Here is a 20,848-nt window from a genome sequence, read left to right as displayed (position 1 = left end):
TCCTCTTGGCATCTTGCAGCCTCCCCCTATACTCTTCACAATTTCTTGTTCAGTTTCTAAAACACAGAACCCAAAATATCTTTATTTAGAACTGTTTTCTTGTCACTTCAGAAAGCTGTCAGAATGCTGTTATTGAGACCATCTGAGTGGTTTTAATCTTCCACTAAAAACCACAAGGGTATAGTCATTTTGAATAGGAGCAGGCATTTTTTAAGATGCTGCTACTGGGAAGTACAGGATTGGGCAAAACTGCAAAGAAACACACAGAATGTGAATTCTTCACAAAAGCAATGATTCCAATTATTTACTACCTATCCTGCCAGGTAGAGATGTTCTTCAGAGCTGAAATGAAATAGCTGGGAGACTCTGTCATGATGTCCCACATCCCTGCTCCATCAGCGTGCAATGGGGAGGGCAACGGCCAGGGAGACAGTAAGGGACAGGGGGATTTTTTCAGCATTTCTTCTTAACTTCTCTAAAGAGGTAAGAGCGTGAATACACGGGTGTGCTATCATGCACTTCTCTCCCTTCAGTAACACTCTTGCTTTCTGTCTGTTGTCAAGCTGAGATCAAATCACTGGCTTCTTTCCTCCATCTCACTCTGTTTACATTGTTTCAGGTTTTCAAGGCCATCTCTGCACAGAAGAGGGCTGGAAAACTTTTCTTTTTTTAAACTGAGAGGAGACCTGCAGTCTGCTCTGTTGACCTGGGTCTCACACAATTCTCTCTGATCCTTTGCCAGTACACCAGAGTTTATTTTTTTGTTGCCTCTGTGAGAGGAGTAGGATAACTAGGTAGTACAGAGTGTGATTTCATGGTGGCAGGGAGCATGAAATGTGTACTTAAACTAAACTGCAACAGAAACTAGGGGAAACAGGGCAACCAGGTCCTATTTTTGACATTTTCAGGCACATCAGGCTTTTATCAGAAATTTGGACAAGCTGCTGTTCATTTAAGAATAGAAAAGGTATCATGATTTATTTATTAAAAACAACTAATTCCTCCTACTCCTGTTTAGCATCATGGGGCTCAGTTGCATCCCAGTGGAACGTCCAGCAGTGAAGATGGTTATGGAATAAATACGTGGGGTTTCTTGCAAAAACCTTGCTCAATTTGTGTACAATTTGCATTAAATCTTGATCATTCATCACATTCCTGTGCCACTTCTGGTTTACACACTGGGATGTCCCAACTGGGATGTCTGCTGGTTTTACTTCTGTAACAACTCTACGCAGGGCTAAGGTGGGTTTTTTTGGTGAATTACAGAAACGGTGTGGCTTGTCTGTAGGTGGCAGAGTTGATCTAATGATTCTGGGTTACTCGTGAATTCTGTGGCATTCCTGAAACTACTTCTGTTTCTTAACAGATATGATTCTTAGGTTGCAATTGTTAAGTTGCAGTAGGTTTTGAATGTGCCCCGGTGAAAAAGGAAAAGTACCGACAAGTCGCACTGTGCACCAGCCCGGCTGCCCACGTGCCGCCAGGCGGCCGGGTACGTTTGGACACTTCTACAACTTGCACTATGCTTGTCAAGTTCAATGTGGAGCATAAAAAGAGAGAACACTGCTAGCATAATAGTAACTTTAGAATGGAAATCAGTGAAACTACATCTATGGTACCTAAATATGCTTATTTGCATAGGTACATATCTGCATTTTACATTTGTAACAAAACTTGCATGTGTTACTTGTGCAGGTTTTGGGGTTTTTTTTTTCAGCAGTTCAGTAGCTCAAAACAAGACATACTTTTGCAAAACAGCTGACACTGAAATTATGATTTTTTTCATGTCCCTTTGTTACTAAGAACTCTTTTTGAGAAATTGTGGCTGAAGCACGGCATCCCTAACTGGCTGACAGAAATTATTCTTCGTGACTATCACCGATGTGGACAGTAAAATTAAAAGGCATGGCAAATTAAAGTCAGAATAGTCAGCCAGAAATATAGCCAAATAAGCCCTGAATTGAGTTTTTAGCAGCATTTGGTGAAAAGAGGTTCAACAATAATAAAAAAAAATAACCTTTTCAGTAGTTGTATACCATTTGTTTTGCTATTGCTGTTTTGCTAGAAGAGTTAGCACTTTTTTACACACTCTTTCTGAAGAAACCATGAGTTTTAATGCTTTGTCACTGACAAAAGAAAAAGAAACTTCTCAGAATTTCCACTGCTCCTGTTTTTCACAGCTTAGGATCTTAGGAGACCAGAAATAAACAAAAAAAATATTCTGAGCCACCCAGTGCAGCTTACAATAAAACACAAATTAAATCTTTCTGTAGCATTTTGACAAAAATCCTAATATCTGAAATTGCTTTTGGGCAACAACCCTACCCTATTAAAATAGTTATGTTAGAATATGTCTTTGAATTGTCCCTTTTCACCCATGTTTCAGGTCAAAGGTATACTGGCTAAGTTTCTTACCACTATTCCTTCACTGTGCTCAAGCAAGCAGCAGAGGGCACAGCTCCCTGCTGAAAGCCTTCCAGGCAGGAGGTTGGGTGACTGTGCCTCATCCTGCTTAAAAAGTTTTCTGTCTGTCAGGAGCAAAGTTCTGATTAAAATACTGCAGTTTCCACATTCAGTAACACTCCTGAAAGAAGGCATTTCTCTTTTGCTGTTTATCCAACCGTCCATACTGTACAAAATCATGAGATTTAGTTATGCTTAATCCAACTTCCAGAAGATAGGTGTTATCACAGACCACAGAATTACGATTATTTGCACATTGTTTTGTACAGAACTCAAAAAATTGAATATGCTTGGTTATCTTGGACAAACATCTACTCCATAGATACAGCTCAAATTTGTTCACAAGCAATAACAGTAATACTTGGCAAAGCTATATTCCAGCTGATCAGCAGCTCCAACTGAAGGGTCCAAAACCTGAAAACGTATCATGCAGGTAACAATTTTCATCAGTCTTACGGCACAGAAATGTGATTTCCAACTTCTGCCCCCAAGTCCTGGGGTCTGTGGATTCTTTTCAAGGCGAAAGACAACCACGAAGAGCAAACCTGCTTTCGGTAGGCTTTGATTTTCTTTATCGTTGCCAGTAAATGTTGAAGCATCTGGAAATGAAAGGGCTGAAACACCCTCATATAGGGCAAGCAAAATGTACCGTCATAGCAGTCTGTCTTTCCCATTCACATGTTTTATCTATACACCAGATTAAGTCTGTTGCAGCTATATATGCTTCTTTCCTATTAAGGTACAGAATTAAAAGGAAAAAACCCCATGATTTCTGATATAGATTGTTTAATGTTGTATCAGTATAACTGCAAATAATAAAATTTTAATTTATTACCATGCCATGTCCACCGTATGAGGTTAATTTTTGGTCATTTTCTTCCCCCTATAAATCTGCTCTGGTATTTGAATGTATTAGGTCAAATTCAATAAATTCCCTGAGTAAGAGGTGCATAACAACATTTATAACATTTTGTCGATATTTGCTGGAAAATATAGACTACATAGGCTCACAGAACACCTGGTAACAAGAAAAGATTATGGATACTTCATTATTTGAATACAACCTTTTTTCCTTGCTTCAGACTTTGGCTGTTCTCATAACTGGGAGAAGGAGTTATAGGACAGATAATTTTATATTTTATAGGACTGTCTGCAAATAAAAATAGAGATGTATTATCTTTCATCACTTGAAATTAAGTGCTCAGTTAGTATTAAAAACCTAAAGCTGTATTCCGTAGCAGATAAAACTCCCCAGTTAAACTGGCACTTTTCACCTCACAGAGAGGGGCCAGGTTTGATCCTACCCACAGAAAGCAGCCGTGCATAGACAAACAGAGCTGTAGCTCTCCCATTAGCAAAGCCCAGTGCAGGAAGCAGGCGCGAGGTAATATGAGACAGTAGCTCTTTCACAGCCATTGGGGTCCTATTATCTCCTGCCTTTATGCCACAGGTCACTATTGACTATGCCTTATTTTATTTTCAAGTTGATCCTACTGTTGCACCCTATGCAGTACTTCGCACAAACATGTCCTGAGCTTCCACAGATCAAGCAGTGCCTGGTGGCTTGGGAGCGCCTCCTTCTAGTTCACTCCAAAACTTTCATAACTTTGCAACTTTCCTCCCATTAGTTTACTTACAGTGGCTATAAGGGAAGATCATCTAATACAGCTTATTTAATTTTGACCAGAGCATTACAAATAACAATATCTTGATTCTCTGTACACATTGACTAAAAAGGATCATTATGAAAGCTAGTGAAATATGTTTGAAACTTCTTGTAGTATTTTTTCACAAATCAATTCACTGTCAAGATATGTAGTATTTAGCACTTAAAAAAATTCCTTTGAATGCTCTTGTAATTTAATATTTTTTAGGAAAGTTTTCTGATTTTTTTTCTGGCTAGTGTCCTTAAAATAAGACTATTTTACATTCATTCTCATACCATGTTCGTTTTTAATTTCATACTTGCAGAAAAGGTCAATAGGTGTCCTGCTATACATAAAGTTAGACACAGCTATAGTGGTTTGCAGGTTCAGAGCTCTAGAGATTAAAACTTTGTCCACATTCATCTGGAAAGCCAGGGATCCACTTCTATTTATACTATGAAGGTTTTGCCGAGGATATCACATTTCTTTAATCCCAGTTTCCTGGAAAGGTGCTGACACTTTCCCTGCAGAGTGTGGATAGCCTAAAATGTGGAGGCAATAATCAGTGGTTGATGGACTACAAGCTTGTGTTTTAAGAAGCTTATTACCATCCATGATCCTCAGCCTTCTTATGCCCTGTGCTGCTGGGACATTTTTGTGGTTGCTGTCTCAGCAATTTATTCCCGTAATTCTAATGCATTAGTATAATGTGACAATGTCTGGACTACAAGCACTCTGGAGCAATGCATAAGAGCTACAAGGATAATTATAAAATGCTTTAAATCATATAAATTTTACTTACATTTATAGATAATTTACTTCAATCCCTATTGCAATTTGTAAAAAGGTTTTATTTTGGAAAAAAGTTCAGTGCTCTTAGTTCAGAAGTCTTCCGTCCCAGCATGAAGTTGTTGTAAAAAGCCTTGAAATGGTTTTTGTCAGGAAGAAGGGGGAACTGAAAGAAGTTGCCAAAATGACAAGTGCTGTGCAACAAGCAGTAAGATATCAGCCACCCTTCCTCAGTTGCATCACCTTAGTTCCTGGGACTTTGCTCCAAGTCAAATCTAATTTCTTTGTCATCTGGAGAAAGGCTGATTGTACAGCCACATTGTAACTTCAGGAATTAAAAAAAGTTGCAAGCCTATTCAAAGAAATACTGGATTCTTTTCCTTTGAATCTTGGTTCATAAGCTTTTTGTGAACTCCAGAGCTCCTTCATAACATTAACCTTATTGTCTACATTCATGCAGAAAAAAAAAATAATAATGCTTTAGACAGGTTTTAATTTAAAGTTGTAAGAACCAGCAGCTTAGACTTTAATGAAAAAGTACTAGTAATTAAATATTTTAGCAACAGTGAAACAGTGATAGTTAAAAGCTGAAGTGCACTTAGGGAGGTATAAAAGGGTGTAATGGGAGGAATCATAAGCCACTTGTGTTGGGTTTCAAGAAGCAAACCAGTTGTTGTGTCAGTCACACACAGTCTGCTGCATTTAAATTGGAGGTCTAGAATTACTTTAGAGCCCTGCTGATGAGACAGTAAAAAGGTCACAATTCTGAAATCTTGGCTCTTCTTCCAAGAGATCATTTTACTGAATCTCTGCCATGCTCACCTCGCGCAGAAAGAATATTTTTCATAGTCAGAAAATTGACATTGATTATCTGATCAAGCAAAAGATACTATGGCAATTTTTCCACATTATGTTCCCATTGCATCTGTCTAACAAGACAAGATTTACATTTCCTTTGGCTATTATTTCTAAAACTTCATTCCTTTCTTTGTTAGAAAATTCAAATGATCTTGTCCCACACTTCTGTATTCTTTGTCACTGAATTTCTTTATATTATCTTCTCTCCATACCATGCTGCAACGCACCATCTGTTTCACTCAAACCACAAAGACATCGTTTTCAAGATCTGTCAGCTGGACCACTGAAAAAAAAGAGTGACCAACTACACAGGACTAATTCAGAGAGACAGATCTTGACTGCTGACAGAAGGTCTTTGATATTATCTATGTAACTAACAATGACCAGCACCGTCTACAGATGACTGATAGCAGACAAGGAATTGAGGGGTCTCTGTCTCTTTCACCCTGCTGTGAGTGTGAACAACTTCAGTTGATTTGGTGCTGTGGTTCTCATAGGATTGAAGGAATTATTCCTGCGTTATTCCAAAGGAACGATGATAACTGATGTCAGATCTGGTCAAAAGTCAGGATTGCTGTTGAAACTCATTCTGTTTCAAAACAGTTCTTTAAAGAATTTTCAAATTTTACAGATGGCTGCTAAATCCCCCCAAATTCATTCAAAAGAGTTCTGATTCTTAAAGTGAAAAACTCTTGAGCCATGTACACCTTTGCCCCAATGTACCAGGCTTATCTGTCCCTCCAGGACTCTTAACTGTCCTAGGGGACAGGCAGGAAGTTGGGCCACTTCCATGTCACTAATTACCCTGTAACTTGGACTCAAACCCTAAATCTTCTCCTGCAGCAGGAGAGGGGCTGCAAGTCCTGAGTGCCTGGGATGAAGGTGGGTTTTTCAGGGCTCCTGGGCTGCCTGCCTTATGGCTTCATTCTCCGCATCAGTGGGTTCAATCTTTTTAGTGTCTGGAGCCAGGTTTGGTTTCCAAAGCCTCAAAAATTAGTCACCAACACCAGTCTGAGTCTATTTCGGTGCTAAACATGGCAGTAATTTATCACAGCCATTCCAGACTGTAACGGCCAAGACAGGCCTCCCAGTTCCCCTTGCCCCAACAGGGTGCTGAAGCCTTGACACAAGCCTGGTTACTGAGGTCTTCAGACTCCCTGCTGGCCAACCACAAGTTAATAACTGGCCAGGTCCAGCGTACCTAATATTTCCAGTTGATCTATTAGCTTGGCTGTCTTCATTTCTCACATAGGTTACATAGCAAGGTTGCCCAAGGACCGTAAATTGTGCACCCTTCACTTCAAGCAGAAATTTCATGATTTCATGAAACGCTGATAGCGTTTTAGTAATCTGACTAGGAAGTTGGTCAGGGACTAAGCAGGTGAAGCTGTCTGCCTTTCAGCACAATTTTTTGGTGGCAATTTTCCTTTGAATATTTTCCGTTCTGATAAAACAATTTCTGAACAACAACAAAAAAATTAACGTAAAATTGCAATGCACCTATAACTGGGACGCACCTAAAAGCTGTCATATTCCTAGGCATCAATGCCACAAGTTTCACAGGTTATAACATTACTTGCACAATGATATCTGAAATTCCTGACGTCAGCTGTGGACATCTGCAAAGGCAGATATCAGTAGTTTCTTATTACTGAGAATACTCTGTAAGAAAAACAGGAAAATGTCAACAGGTTCCATTTTTGCAACGCAGGATGACAAGGCAATGCTTACATAGTCTAGGATAAACCTTCGTTTATATAGAAGTAATTACTCCATACACTCATTTCAAATGGTTACAAATATAGATAATACCACAACTATTTAACTACGCTGCAGTGCTTCTCAAGCATACGGTCCTAAAAATACAATCCTGCTTTTAAGCGTGTATGAGACAGAGTTTAATCCGGGCAAAATCCCGTATGTATTAGTAGAACCTAGCTTTAAAACAGAGAGTCAGGGCATGGTATCCTGTTACTGAACAAACAGGTGATTGTGTGTAAATATTCTTGAACTACAAGATAGGACCTACTTCAGGAGAAAACTTTGGAAGTTGGACTTCAATCATCGACTTAATCAGGTATCAGTCCCCAAGAAGATTGCCTTGAAGATTCCCAGCAGTACAAAAATGGCTTGAGATCATTCCCAAAACATCTGAAGCTGGTAGGGATTAGTAGGCTTTGGACCCCCTCTTTTATTAATGAGAGCATTGTTAGTCATATTAATGTAATATTTAATAATATATTAACCAATTTTTTTTGCACACTGATGTTGTTACTTCTTTTCTACCACTAAAAGCTATTGAGATTGACTATTTTTTAGTGATTGTCAAAATTGGTGTTCTAAAATCCACACATAGAAGTCTTAAATCATTGACATGGATTTTCAGAAAGGCTGAGCAGCCATTGCTTTCTGTGTAGCCTGCAATTTTGTACCATAATTATCCTTTGGATTGTGAAGATTTGGTGTAAAGTTCTTTGGACAACATTTGAACAGTTGGAATGATGTATATTTTAATTTGGCATCTAACTCATATCTTTCTTACTATATGTACTGAATCAAAAGGTAAACAGATTGCAAACCACACTATTTCCTTATTACAATCCTTTCTCTTATCACAGTTTCTCATGCCATTCTGAAATCATATGAAATCAATAAAGGTTGATTAGAAAATATTACTGTCTTTACTGTTTAAGCAGGCATATAAAAGCCCAGGTGTAAGACAAGCAGAGATCTCGTCTTAGTTTTCGTCAGCACCAGTAGGTTCTTTTTAAAGAAGACAGTACCTTGCAAGGACAAAAAAATGGCAAGTTTGAACTGGAGTTATCAAGGCAACAACGGTAAAAACTATCTCTAATAGAAAAACAGATTTATTTATAATATATTGATTATTTCTTTCTTTTCCTTATAAATATTCTTCAAAATTACATGGATTATTAACATATCAAGTGTCTGTATTATATATACAATTTGTTCCAAGGGAAAGTGTCAGAAATTCAGTACTGGTACAGAATTAGAAGTAGAACACTTCAATTATTTATTTATTTTGCCTAGGACCTGACCACTGGCACAAATTATACCCTATTGCCAATGGAGACCATCAATCTCCTATTGATATTCAAACCAAGGAAGCCAAAAAAGATGCATCTCTGGGGCCTCTCCGGATCACTTGGAAACCTTCCACATGCAAAGAGATCACCAATGTTGGACATTCATTCCATGTGAATTTTGAGGATAAGGACAATCAATCAGGTTAGAAAAAGGGGAATCTGGAGAAGGGATGTGAGACCTTTTCTTTTCCATTCTCTTTTCTTTTTTCTTTTTTTTTTTTTATTTAGAAAACAAGACCAGTTGCCTTTCAGGAGTACTTATGTAGATTAGGGTATGCTTGTTAATTTTGTTGTACTAGTTGGCAACACCTTTTAAGTGTCACAGAAGATCCAAATTATGTTCTTTAAAATTAAGTTTTGGCAAGTGTTCTTCTGTTAATGGCAAAAAGACTGGTAATTTCCCAGTAGGAAACCTCCAGGATAATCACTGAGTTGGGGAGGGGAAACTAGGAGGAGAGTTTCTAAACACAGTTACTCAATTGTGGTTTTATTTTAATCAACACAGGGTGGGAGATTTATACATATGTAAGAGTTACTCACAGTATAAGTCTATATGGAATCACTCTGGACTAGGTTTTTTTCCTCAGAGAGTCTTATTACCTTGATAGCAAAGGAGATTTCTTTGTGCTGTTGTATAATATTACGAGTACTTCAAGAACTCCAGGCACATATTTCTAAGCATCATGCACAATTACAGGTGCCTATCACTACAGTGGGAATCAATACACATTTATGTGCTTGTAAGCAAGGAGTTAATGATAACGACCAATAAACAGTGTCAATAACATCTGAGTACACTTGTGGCATCTCGTAGTCTAAATTCAGAAAACATCACGTATCTATAACTATTACTTCTGGGAAGAAAGAAACCTTTAAAATACTGTCATAAACAATACAAATTTTAGTAAGAAGTTAATTCCATAAAGTAGGACAGTTTGTTCTGCAGTTATTAAAATCCAATTACTGTCTCTGGCAAACTGCTGGGTTTCTGCATTATTTTTCTTTTTTTTTTCTCTCTGGAATAGAAGGTGTATTCACATATATTTCACTTGAATTTTGGACCTGTGTCAAGGAGACATGCAGTTTTACTGTAATCAATGCACTCATATACGTACCTAGAATTAAACTTTCAATAACTTTGGCTTAACTGCACAAACTGTTGGGGGTTTTATCTCCAGATGTTTACAAATAATCTGACCTCAAAACATGTTAACACGTTAAAAATGTTAACATGGAAGAAACTGCTTGCATGTTATAAAATCTTTGAAGTCTATGACTTGCCTGTCAGGAAGAATTTATTGATTGATGCTTTTACCATACTTGATGCATTTGCAGTGCTGACTGGCGGACCTCTCACCGGGACATACAGATTGCGGCAGTTTCATTTCCATTGGGGTCAAACTGATGAGCAAGGCTCAGAGCACACGGTGGATGGAAGGAAATATGCCTCAGAGGTAGAGTCAATGAAAGAAAAGTCAAAGTCAAGGTTTCAAAGTCCGGTCACATACATCATCCCTAAGGAAAAAAGAAAAAGCATATGTAGATCGCTTTGATAGATATTTTATTTTGCAAAAGCAATGCCTTCTCTGTGTGTGCCAAGTTGACTTTGCAGAAGCAAATTGGGTTTTATGGTCAGTATTTATTAATCTAAACTTAGACAATCTAAAACTGTATCTAAATAATGAAATAGGGCTGAAAGGTGCAGGTGAAAAAGTAAGTAACATCTGCTAAATGTTAAAAAGGTCAGCTGTACAAGTATATTCATCTTGAGACTAAATCAGCTTCTTTTTAAAGTGCCTGATCGCCAGCGTGCCACTATCATTGTAGCTGGAGCTCCTCACAGGCACAAGCATGCTGATCACTGTAAGGTGTTTTTTTTCTGGCTTTTCAAGAACATCAAATAATAAGGAAACCCAGAAGAAATTAATGAAGGGAAAGAGGTTAAAAAAGTTATCTACTAAGGGCCCCAGCACCTTGTACATTAAATGTCTTCAGATAATGAAGCAAGGTCTGTTTTACAAAAATTAAAAATCACCTTGAAAATAGCAGATTTTATTTATGTATTAATTATTTTTTTATATTTTTTTATTTATTTATATTTATTTATTTTCCAGTGACTTAGTGTCCTGCTAATAGTCAACATTGTCAACATGCCCTCAAACAATTCATGTTCAATTCATGTAATGTTATCTTTGGCAGCTTTTTACATTTTAGGAACATTACATGACCACCTAATGAGATGGATTATTCATTTTTAATGTAGGCATTAGGAGCACATAGCCAGAAGTGTGTTCCTAATAGGAAATTTTCCGCTGTTGAGAGTGCTAAAGCTATCTCATTTGATACAGCCAAGATAAGAAAGGGGTGTCCCTTTAGAATTGCTTTCTGCTGTAAAGAGATAGTGCAGTTAAGCTGTGTTTAAGCAACACATGATTAAGTGTTTATTAGTTTGCTTTGAATCAATAGTTTAAAATATGTTGAAACAGTAAAGATGTTAAGTTGAAAAGACAGTAATTCAGCTTTAAAAAGTACCAGAAAAATTTAAGAAATCTGAATTAAATCAGAATTTTAAGATTTTGAGCATTATATGATAATTTCTATGTTCTGTTTCAATATTTTAGAATCTCCTCCTTGTATTTTGGGAAGTTTTGATATTTTTTGTGACCACATTGCTGAAATGTTTTATGAATAATCCAGGACTAGACTATTGCCATAGAGTTACATAGTTGCTAAGGAATTGCTAAACATATTCATAGGTGAGAAGGCATTTAAAGGAATTCTTATGATTTCCAAGTATGCAAGTTTTGGAAATGTATATTTCATAAAAAATAGCTCGGTATAATATGCAACATACTAGGCTGAACAAAAGTTCCTTAAAACTCTATTAAAACAAGTACTGTCAAATACTTGTTGAAGATCTATGTTGATCTGTCACTGTCCACAGCCATGATGTTCGTGGTCATGCCATCAGTCTTCTGCAGTAAATAGGACTATTGTGAATAAATATTGCATCATATGTAACAAAGTGGTTCCACTCGTCAAAATGCTATTTAATGTATTACATTTTTAAAGACATGGAAATAAAGGCATGCACAGGAGACTGTTAGCAATAGAGTTAGAAAAGTATATGTCCCTCATAAGCTGTGATTTTCCACACCTCTGTGTACTTACCCATGAATTGCTTTCAGGAATATGTGCGGTTCTGCCCACCCCAAGATAAAGCCTGGGTACGAGTCCTGACAATGCTGGGGCAATTCAGCAGAACACCGTAAATCTGCAGGCGTTCACAAGCACATTCTCAGTTTCACAGTCAAAGCCTAAGAGTGCAGAGTGGCATTTCTAATGATTTTACTTGAATTGCAGCATTTATTTGTAGTAGAACCAGCAAAAATTATCCTGTCAATTGCTTTTTAGCTTCATCTCGTTCACTGGAACGCAGACAAGTACTCGAATGTAGCTGAGGCTTCTGACAAGCCGGATGGCTTGGCAATTGTCACTGTTTTCCTGAAGGTCAGTTACTAACCTGCTGAAAACACACGCGTCTCTCTTCCCTTTCCTTATCAAAACTGCAGTCAGTGATGAGCACCAGGAAAAAACACATCTTTGTGTTAAATCAGTGGAGATGACTGTCTCTTATCCTGATTTAGCCCATATTGCCAACTTTGCCCATGCTACTACATGGATTTTACCCAAATCCTCATTTCATCTTCAGAGCCTTCAAGAAGAGCTGTGCTTTAAAGGCACGGGTGCCAGTGAGCTTGTGGTGTTTCGTCCACCTTTGTATCACGCAATGCTCACACCTTTTGTGTTTGCTTTCCACTCCGTTTACAGTGATGTGAACTTTCACAGAATGAGGGTTTGAGTCACATGTGCTATTACTGTCAATCAGAAAAGAAAATTCTAAATCAGAACTCCAAGAAATCTTGAATCCATGCACATGACATATTTAGCCTTTCAAAACCAATTGAGGCAGGAAAAAGAATTCCTTATTATTAAGGACTTTTTTATATTAAGGAAGTATCATAAAATAATATTATATATTATTATATACTTCTAAAATATAAATATTCATAGTTCACATTGCAAAAAAGATATCAGCAAAACCACATTTCTGAATGCCTTCAAAGTGAATTTCAAGGACAAGCATATATGATCAAAGCAATCATATACTTCTGAACAGCAGGTTATTTTCCCACTACTGTTTGCATTACTCTGCAAAGCAGAAGCAAAACTTCCTGTTATTTCCTCTAAAGTTCTAAATTTTGTCTCATTCATAGTGAGTTTGCAAAGCTAAAATAATCAACATTTATAAAGCATATTCTTATTCTTGATTCTGTTAGAATAAAACTATTGTTACATATTTAGGATTTTTAAATATTTTTTTATTTACAGCTTGGTTTATGCAATGAAAACCTGAAGGGTGTCTTGAAGGCCTTGAATTCAGTAAAGACAAAGGTAAACATCATCACAGCCTGATCATGATAATATCCAGAGTAGTTAAAATCAACACTTTTAAATTAAATTAGATTAAAATTAAATGTAAAGTAAATTTTTAAATTAAATTAAAATCTGCCTTTTTGAAGATTTCAGAATAATGCAGGGGTTCAGCTGAAGGAGGCTATTGAGATGTGGGAGGTGAAAGCATGAACCTGGACATGAGTTTATGGGATCCCAGTAAGATGTTTAGCATTGTTGGAGCTCCACCCTGAGCAATGGGCTCTTTGTGTAAGAATAAGAATACACAGTTCCTGATTCCTACCTAATCCCATGCTTCCATCCATCTGTCTATCTATTTAAAATTATCCCTTGGGTCCATCACCAGCACAGACTTACAATAAATGAACTGAATTTTCACTCAGTTGAAGGAGGAAAAAAAAAAGGAGAAGAAATAACACCAGAACTGCACTCTTCTTAAGCTGTCTTGTAAAGCAGTGACTATTCGCACTAAGCCTCTCATTAAGGCACCAGATAAGCAGAGATCGAATCTGAATATCTGAATTTTGGTGAAGCTTGTTAAAAATACAATACAGCATCTCCTACAGAATTTTAAAAAGGAATGAAGAATTTGGCTGTGAACATGCAGACGTTATCAACATGTGTGAATCCTCCCTTTAGCCTCAACAGACAGCTGAAAATTAATTATACACTGAAGTGTTTTGCTTGCTCAGGAGCACAAAGTTCAGTATTTGGAAAAAAAAAAACAAAACAACACAACCCTTTAGTCAGTGATGACTTAACTCTTTGGTATCTGATAACATTTGGGAAGGGAAGTTGTTTTTTCTTTGGTGTTTTTTTTTTGAGTAACACTGCTCATTGTCAGTGGTGCCAGCCTAGATGTATCCCAGTGTCAAGCATCATCAGGGCAAGCACTCTGATGCCATGAGAAAACACTAGAGTTTTGAAAGAACCTCCCCTGATTTAGGAACACACTCCCTTGTAGCCTGAGATGTTAATCCTATCTTACTCATGGGTTTCATTAACTCAGTGTATCTTCCACAGGGTAAGCAAGCTCCCTTTTCTGATTTTGATCCTTCGAGCCTATTGCCAAAATCCTTAGATTACTGGACCTACAATGGCTCTCTGACTCATCCTCCCCTCCATGAGAGCGTCATCTGGATTATCCTTAAAGAGCCAATTACTGTCAGCTCAGACCAGGTATGGTATTACAAGGAACAAGACCCTTCTTTTCTTTTAGCTTCAGGGACGTTATCTCTTTACATTGTATCGCTGCATTTTATTAGGTTTATTTGCCTCATTTTTACTGCAAAATGAGTAGTACCTTTACACCATGTTGCTGCTCTTAATAAACACTTATGATTCTGCATCAGCCGAGTAAGGCTACTCACATCTTACAAAGTCTTGTGGGAACTGAGATGCCTTCAGATTGGTGGAGTTGCTTCCATTGCTCCAGGAAAGGTGATTCACATCTTTAAACACCCTTGCTGTGCTGTGTTTCCCAAAGCAGAAGCCAGGCAGAAAGCTGACTTCTTCCCATCTTCATTCTTACAAGACTGCCCAAAATAAATGCATATTCTCATAAAATCTCAGCCAAAAACCTGCCTGAGCAGTGAGTTTTGTCACATGCCTCAGGATTAACTAGCCAGAGTATAGTTCTCCATTCAGTGCTATCATAGAATGGTTGGGAGCTATACCAATTGCTTTATTATTGCATTATTTCCTAATAATGTCTGTAGAACAAGCTAAACTGTCCTTATCAAGGTAAGTATTCTTTCTGTTCTAAACTCTTATGAAACTGTCTTATGCATTTAAGTTATTGCCATTTGTCCTTCCAAAGGTGTTTGAATTAATAACTTGCCAGATAAGTCTAGTTAAGTACTTTGAATCTTCGAAAATTAGAAGCACACATATAGAAATAAATTGGGTATTATGAAGATCCTTAATATTTATTCAAGGTGTTATTAATTGGGATGTTCAATGGATATGGGACAGAAATTAATTACAAATAGTTTGATATAAAAAGCAACGTTTAAAGCAAAGTTTAATTAACCCTAAGGCATTATTTTTTACTTTCACAATTGGTGATATTTTTAATTTATCACACCCCAGGGTTTTTTTCAAAGGCGACAATACAGTGGTACCAGTGTCTGAAAGTTTCTGTGAGAATTGAATATAGGGGTGAATAGGATATTCAAAGACAGTTGTTCATTCCAGTACTTCTGGGGCAGCATAAATCCTGACTCACCACTGGATTAATTCAATATTATGCAGCTTAAATTTTTTTAAAAATAGAAAGTTAGTTGGGAAGTACAACAATTTCTCATGACATGCAATATAAAAGCAAAAAGCTAAATATATCCCTTCCTTCCTCGCCCCATTTAGCTGGCTCAGTTCCGCACAATCCTGTCTTCTGCTGAAGGGGAAGCACCTTGCCCCATACTGAGCAATCACCGGCAACCCCAACCACTGAAAGGCAGGGTGGTGAGAGGATAATTCCAGACAACCAAAGCAAATCTGGAGCACAGTATGCCCATCAAAAGCAATACATCCAAACAAAGACTATGGAAGAATCTACCAAAGAAATAAGAACGTGCATGTGTTCTTAGCAGCAATATTCCTGTCCTGCCAGAAACTGTTCTAATTCACTGTGGCATTCAGCTAGTGCTTTTACTGGAATTAATCTATATTCTTTTTGTATTAAGCAACTAATCCAGTTTAATGCATGACTTTTAACAGTGAAATGTACTTTTAAAATTTTAATGAATTTTCACATTCCTTCTGATGTACTAAGTAAACCATGGTGATAAGAAGCAAGTAATTGTTCAGAGTGAAATTAATCAGTACTCAGCTTCCCACAAGGAGAGTTTGTGCAACTGTATGAGATGTTTGTTGTTTTTTGCAATTAAATTCCTACTGTTAATGGCAGTTACTAGTGGGCTATTGTTGATTTGGCTGGTAAAAATGGTTTCTTTTTCTAGTTTAGCTGATATTTGCCTGATTAAAATTAAATTAATAAAGAAAGCGCTTTGAAATAAAACAGTATTGTAGCAGTGCTATGCTGTCAGTGTTTTAAAATAAAGTGTGTGATAATTGCTGTTTCATTTCACCTGCAGATCTAATAAAGGTTTATTAGACATATGTCCATGGAAAAATAAAGCACCTTGGTCAGGCTGTACACTTAAGACACATTCTTATGGCACCAGATTCACTGTTTCTCAAACAGAGCAGTACTCACCTTTGCAAATGGCTTCAGCGGTGACAACTGAATTATTTAATAGCCAGCAGTGGCAAAGGTCTGAAGAAGGTAAAGTCAGACTCTACAAGGAACAACATAAAGCATTAGAACAGAAGTTAGATTTCCAGTTGACCCTATTATGTAACTTAAATGTTATTTGACTGAAATGACAAAGTACCTTCATCAAATTACGCAAGCGACTATTATCTGTTGGGGTTTTGCAGCACACGTTGCTACAGATATAGTTTCTCCTTTAACATTTGCATGCCTTTGACTATACTGTAAAAGCAGTGCTGTAAACATTTACAGTTCCTCACACTTTGTCTATGAAGTACAGAGAATTTTCAAAACTATGTTTCCAGTATATTCAAAAGCTGAATTGCGTTAAATGCAAAATACCACCTCTGCTGCCGTCAGCTGCATTCAGTGGGACATACTCCTTGGTCCACTTTTTCAGCTAACCAGAGTGTGTATCCAACAACTGGTTCAATAAGGCCTTGGTCTGTCACTCGCCACCGTAATGTGGTGGCAACAACCAGAACATGTGAAATAAATAACTAATTACTTGCCTCAATCAAATTGTCTTATGCCTGGTTGGCTTGTGTACCCTCACTGCCTTGTGCCCTTAGCCTGTGAAGCACGATGACGGAAGTCAAGACTCTAACTTATTTCAATGCAATGCATTTGTAAAAAACATAATAAAATTATGCCAAGACCTACCTTTATTCCGTTCCAAAACAGGTGCCACTTTTCATATGAAATAGGTTTTCAGGCATCACAAGAAATTTACACCTGAAAAAAAGGAGACGTCGTTTAGTCTTATTTTCCTAGCTTGGAACTAAAACAAAAATTATTAATTGGAAATGCAGAAGAGTGAGCACAAACTGCAGATGAGCACATGGCAGCTAAAATGTAATGCATCAGCTTAGTCTTAGGCCTCCACATTTATGAACAAGAATCTCCCTTTTGTCAGAAAAGCTTCTTTTCCTAATAATATCAATCCCTGGTGCAGAGTCGTTAATAAAATGGGAGCTCACCCATGAGCATGGGAACGAGGAGCTCAGTATTCAAAAGCAGTCTCCACTTCTGTGCTAATTAAAAAGCAGACAAATCAACATGCAGTCAGATATTCCTGCCATCCTCATCAGCAATACCTATTCCTGTTACTTTATTAAGCAAAGCTAGTAAAATGTGTCTTTCTGTTCATAAGCTTACAAAAAGAATTGCAAAGAGGCCAATAATTCCCTCAGGTAAGTGATATCTTCTTGATGAGTGATCCTGGAATCACACCACTTGTCTCTGCCTCAGTGCCACAACTGCATCATCCCTTTAACAGCCATGAACAGGAAGATAATAGTTTTCACTCCTCTCAGTTCTCCAGGAAAAAATCTGATGGTGCTTGTGGGACAAGTGAAAACAGAGACACAACTATATCAGTTTGACTTGTTTCAGAGGAAGCATCTTCCCTCTGATGGCAAAAAAAAAGAATAAAATTCACAAAGAGATCACAACGGGCATGCATTTGCAAAATGGAAACAATTGTTAGGGAGAACAACAGCTTCCTATACAGCGTTGTTTCATTCAGAGCCTCTTTAAAAAGCTCTCTAACTAGTGTTCTGAAAACCTTGTAATTTGCAATTTGTCCTAAATCTTGTAGTTTCTCAGATTTAGAGTAAGCCTGAGCTGCAGAGCTGTGGGTTCAATCAGTTGACCTTTGCATGGGTGTACAGGGGTGAGAAGCTAGTTTGCCTCAAGTTCATCTATGACATAAATGACTTAATCCTGCTTCTTTTTGTGTAACTCCTTCGAAAAAATGCTTTAATAAAATACAAGTGAAAACATCAAGTAGGAACAACCGTGAAAATCAAAGGGACCTGATTATGACAACCAACAAAACAAATAAGCAATTCATAGTCTAGGAAACAGTAAGGCAAAGGAAATGTCCTTGACTTGATCAAGGAAAGGCAAGCTCATTTCATAGTATCTCTAGACTTTGACTACCAGTGAAGGAGAAACCTTTTATCTTTATAGCAAAGAAAAAGAACAAAATACAAGCATGATTTTATTTTAGGACATAAAGCTATCGTTATATTGATATCTAATGGTACTTGCTGGCAATATAAAAGAGATGGAAAGGGAAATTGCTCAGTGCAGTAGTTTGAATGGGTGATTTCTCAATGCCAAAGACTTCAGGAAATTACACAGAAAAATATAAATATTTTAAGTCTTATTTTAAGAATACCATTTCTACCTTTTACCAGAATGAATTGTTTTCTCATTTGCTGCTCAATATTTTATCCGTACATAATAATATTGGTATCTGTGTGCTATGCATCAATAGTCAGACCCCACAGTAAATCACCTTTTGTGCCAAATGACAAACAGGCAAAAGCAAACTACCAGAGACACAGCTCATCTAGAGAACTTCTGTTAAGCTTCTCCTCATCTTGCAAAGACTTTCAAAATACAGTAACTTTTTCTAAAATGAAGTTCCCTTGTGCAGCTCCACAGCTCTGAAAAAGTAGTTAACACTTAACATCTGATCATCAGAAAGGACTCCAGATAGCCCTTCCATCTTGTTCTTTGCTGAGCGCATTAACTAGGACTCCTTCGTTGGGGTTATAGAGTCATAGAATCATAGAATCATAGAATTGTCTAGGTTGGAAGAGACCCTTGGGATCATCGAGTCCAACCATCTACCCTACTCTACAAAGTTCTCCCCTGCACCACATCCCCCAACACGACATCTAAATGTCTCTTAAACACACCCAGGGATGATGACTCAACCACCTCCCTGGGCAGTCTATTCCAATGCCCGACCACTCTTTCTGTGAAAAATTCTTTCCTAATGTTCAGTCTAAACCTACCCTGTTGGAGCTTGAAGCCATTCCCTCTTGTTCTGTCATTAATTACCTGTGAGAAGAGACCAGCACCAACCTCTCTACAGTGCCCTTTCAAATAGTTGTAGAGAGTGATGAGGTCTCCTCTCAGCCTCCTCCTCCTCAAACTAAACAGTCCCAGCTCCTTCAACTGCTCTTCATATGATTTGTCTGCTAGGCCCTTCACCAGCTTCGTTGACCTCCTCTGCACTCGCTCCAGCACCTCGATATCTCTCTTATATTGAGGTGCCCAAAACTGGACACAGTACTCGAGGTGTGGCCTCACCAGTTATAACACAAAATTGGGTTGGTTAATGTTCCACATTCATTTTTTCTTTAGAAAAACCTTCCTAATTCAACTTTTCCCTCATGTTGAGGGAAAAAGTGTACTGTTATAACCACAAAGGTGCCAACTTTTTCACAACGAAAAAAGTAAGACATAGGAATAAACTCCCCAGGGAAGTGGTGGATTCCCCGTTGCTGGACAATTTTAAGATTCAGCTGGACAGGGTGCTGGGCCATCTTGCATAGACCATGCTTTTGCCAGGAAAGGTTGGACCAGATGATCCTTGAGGTCCCTTCCAACCTGGTATTCTGTGATTCTATGAACTAATAAGTGTGCTCTGAGGATGCCCAGATAAACCTGTAGATGAGATAGCCTGAGGAGGTCTGGTTAATAGCTCTTGGTAAAGATTACAGATTTTACTGTAGGGTCTGTAGATCTTTGGAAAAAAAAAAAGCCTCGTACAAGAAGTCTCACGTCTTTCATAGGACTTTCTGGGAATCCTCTATGTCTCTAATCTGGTCTATAACAGGCGTAGCAATGCAGGGCTGCAGTGCTGAGCATGCACAGCAGCACAGGATGGGAAAAGCGAGACTTGGAAGCAGCTAGCAGCAGCTAGCAACAGCACTGGGCAGTGGAAGAAACCACTTAAAATGGAAGTCAGTCGGAGCAGATAATTTAAAAAATGTCCAGATGTAAGACTACATCCTTTAAAATTGTTTTTCAAGCAAAACTGCTTATCAAAATCAACACATTTGCTAGCTATTCTGTATTTCTTGATTGCGTTATTCATCAAAGAAAAGAAAAGAAAAGAAAAAAATTGCTGAAAAAATCCCACCAGCATTAATAGTGTACTGTTGCCTACATTATGGGAATATATTATAGCTTCCTTGCATGCCTTATTCACCTTTTTCTGCATTAACACAAAGCTCAAATAAATGCATTTATTTTTGGCTGCTTAAGCCATTAAGTATTTTGCAATGCTCTGAGATAACTAAGAGATCACACCATAAGAACTTTAAAATCAACAAACTAAATTGTGCCACAAAGTTCACCATAGTGTAGCTAGAGCCAAGGGAGTTTAAATAGTTTAAGTGTAGGAAAAATACACCTATGGGATTGTGTTCACA

The 20,848-nt window shown here is 37.7% G+C and overlaps 1 protein-coding gene across 1 annotated transcript; it reads left to right on the top strand.

Moving 5' to 3' along the window:
- Positions 1–374: 374 nt before the first annotated feature.
- On the top strand, positions 375–16,047 carry LOC309686534 (carbonic anhydrase 1-like; the record flags this gene model as incomplete). Its single annotated transcript, XM_082499242.1, has 6 exons — positions 375–432; positions 8,808–9,005; positions 10,199–10,317; positions 12,278–12,373; positions 14,363–14,518; positions 16,024–16,047. 6 exons carry the CDS (start codon positions 375–377, stop codon positions 16,045–16,047), a joined length of 651 nt encoding a protein of 216 aa, XP_082355368.1.
- Between the last annotated feature and the right edge of the window lie 4,801 nt (positions 16,048–20,848).

This window comes from Vanellus vanellus (genome assembly GCF_965231255.1).
Source record: "Vanellus vanellus genome assembly, chromosome: 2".
Taxonomy (NCBI): Eukaryota; Metazoa; Chordata; class Aves; order Charadriiformes; family Charadriidae; genus Vanellus; species Vanellus vanellus.
Note: the sequence above shows the minus strand (reverse complement) of the source record. Positions and strands in the feature narration are given on the sequence as shown.